This window comes from Piliocolobus tephrosceles, chromosome 13 (genome assembly GCF_002776525.5).
Source record: "Piliocolobus tephrosceles isolate RC106 chromosome 13, ASM277652v3, whole genome shotgun sequence".
NCBI lineage: Eukaryota > Metazoa > Chordata > Mammalia > Primates > Cercopithecidae > Piliocolobus > Piliocolobus tephrosceles.
The window spans coordinates 208,761-211,332 of NC_045446.1; the positions used below are offsets into that span (position 1 = coordinate 208,761).

At 64.3% G+C, this 2,572-nt stretch overlaps 1 protein-coding gene across 1 annotated transcript in view; it reads left to right on the forward strand.

Annotated features, from left to right (window-relative positions):
* Positions 1-50: 50 nt before the first annotated feature.
* Positions 51-2,572, forward strand: part of B4GALNT4 (beta-1,4-N-acetyl-galactosaminyltransferase 4) — an 11,453-nt gene continuing 8,931 nt past the window's right edge. The window contains exons 1-2 of the mRNA XM_023183530.1: positions 51-204; positions 2,345-2,448. Of these exons, the coding sequence (XP_023039298.1) occupies positions 54-204; positions 2,345-2,448 (255 nt within the window). The 5' untranslated portion in view covers positions 51-53. The remainder of the gene's footprint in view (positions 205-2,344; positions 2,449-2,572) is intronic.

Below are 2,572 nucleotides of genomic sequence, written 5' to 3' on the forward strand. Positions count from 1 at the left end.
GGGGGCTGCAGCGGCGCCGCTGAGCGTGGCCTGGGGCGGGCGCGGCGGCCGCGATGCAGCGGCTCCCGGTGAAGAAGATCCGCAAGCAGATGAAGCTGCTGCTGCTGCTGCTGCTGCTGAGCTGCGCCGCGTGGCTCACCTACGTGCACCTGGGCCTGGTGCGCCAGGGCCGAGCGCTGCGCCAGCGCCTGGGCTACGGGCGAGGTACGGCGCGAGGGGCGCGGGCGGCGGGGGCCCCGGGGCGCGGGCGGAGCCTCCCACCGCACGGGGGTCTCGGCTGGGCCGGACCCGCCCGGAGACCCCGCCCGCTGTTCCCCGCTCTGCGATTTGTGAGGAGGGGGCGCGGTTCGGCTCGGCCCAGACGCTCGATGACGTCGGCAGTGACGCGCGCGACCCTCTCTGGGAGGGTCCCTGACTCTGGGATCTGGCCTGGATCTGGTAGTGAGCGGCTGACGGTGGGCTCCCGGGGAATTCTCTGCCCCAGACCCTGCTAAGCCTTCCGAGAGGCCTTCTGAGGCCTCGCCTCCATCCCCTGCCCGCTTAGCAGGGCCTCAGTTTCCCCGTGTGCTGGGGACCTGGGCCCGGGCTTGGCGAAGTGGCCGGTGCAGCTGGGACGCTTCCCGGCGGGGGCACCCTCGGTGAACTGTGCCAGTGTTGTGGGGGTCCATGCGTGGGGATGGGGCCCAGCTTGGGAAGCCTGGTGTAAACTCTCCCAACCCCAACCCACAAACAAAGCAGATCGGGTCACGGGGAGCCAGCCGGGGTAGGGCCTCCTGGAGATGGTGATCGTTGACACACACCTTTTGTGCAAAGAGCATTCCAGACAGAAAGGCGAGGATGAAAGCCTGGGAAGGTGGGGGGAGAACGAGGGGCAAAATGCCCCCTCCTGAGGAGGAGGGATGTTAGTGCCATGCCCAGACCAGGAGAGACCCCAGCTGGCTGCCTCTGAGCCTTCTCCAGGGAGCCGGGTGTCCTGAGGGGGCAGAACAATGATACTGGCGGGGGACACCTGGGCCACTCCACCTGCCAAAGCTCCTCTGTCTTCTCTTCCTGCGCTGGGAGGCCGGGACCCACACAGGCCAACGGTCTGGGGCTTGTCCCAACCCACATACCTTGCAGCTGCCACACCCTCAGGAGACCCCTGATACTGCTGAATCCCTAAAAGAAGCTCCACCCCAGCTCTTAGCAGACAGGGCAGGATCCACAGGGACCCAATGACACAGAACAAAACCAGCCCCCTCCACAGGAGCCTCTGTAGTTTTCTGAGCAGCGGAGGGATCTAAGCCCAACCTGGAGCCAGGGGAGGCATAGGAATCCCCTTCCAAGGACCCCTTGAGGCTAAGCGAGCTCCGCCCCAGGGCACGTATACCACTTGCTACCTTTGAGGCCAGGGCCAGGACAAGAGGAGCTCAAAGCTGCCCAGGGAGATGGGGAGTGAGCAGACTGTTCTGTCGGGGGAGCCTTCCCAGTTCTGCCTGTGGACATCTCTACTGCCTCCCCACAAGCCGGGGCAGGCCAGCTCTGCGCCCCAGCCCTCTCCACTTCCCGGACCTCCCTAAGCTGAGGACCTAGACATCCTCACTGCAGCCTCAGGGGGTTCCACACCGTGGGACCTGGGCATCTGAAGGGATGCTTCACTTCACCCCAGTTCTGCCCCTCCTGGTCCTCCTACCCAGGGACACTCAATCCAGGGCCACCCGCTGCTCCAGGGCCACACCTGGGCTTCAGCATCCATGCCTGTCCCTCAGTCCAGACTCTGAGGGCTCAAATCCTTCAGGAGAGGCAGTGCCGGCTTTCCTAACTACAGTCCCTGGCACTAACCCTGAGTTCTCAGTTCTGGTAAGGGAGGCAGACATGGAACACACCAGCACACAGAGAAAGTGCTGAGGGCACAGGGCGGTCCTGGGGTCTTCCTGGAGGCAGAGCCACTTAACAAGAATGGCCAGATGTGGGTGCTTATACACGCCAGCTGGCACACCTGGCTTTCCTCCCCCACACCTGCTGGAGGTTGGGAATAGCCTGCTGGAAGGCTCAGCCTGGGCTGCCCCACCAGAGGTGGAGTGTGGAAGAAGTTGCCTCGCCGTGGGGTGGGGCATCTGGTGGTAGAGGAAGCAGATGAGAAGGAGAGGTTTGGCTTTAGCGAGAGACACCACAGCCTCCTTGCCCTGCTCTGGCCATGTGGGTCCCCAGCCTGGCTGACCCCAGCAGTAGGCAGGATGGGTCCCTAGCCCGGCTGACCCCAGCAGCAGGCAGGATGGGTCCCTAGCCCAGCTGACCCCAGCAGCAGGCAGGATGGCCTTGGAGAGAGCCTGGGCCCGAGACAGGCCTCACGTGCCACCTGCAGATGGTGAGAAGCTGACCAGTGTGACCGACAGCCGGGGGGTCCATGCTGCGCCATCCACACAGAGGGCTGAGGACTCTAGTGAGAGCCGTGAAGAGGAGCAGGTGGTGAGCAGGGCCTTGGGGAGAATGCATGTGCACGAGACGAGACCCCAAAGCCCCGAAGCCACTTGTGCGTTGGTGTCTTGAGAATCTGTCCCTTCTGGAGGACACAGCAGGGGGGCATGAGACA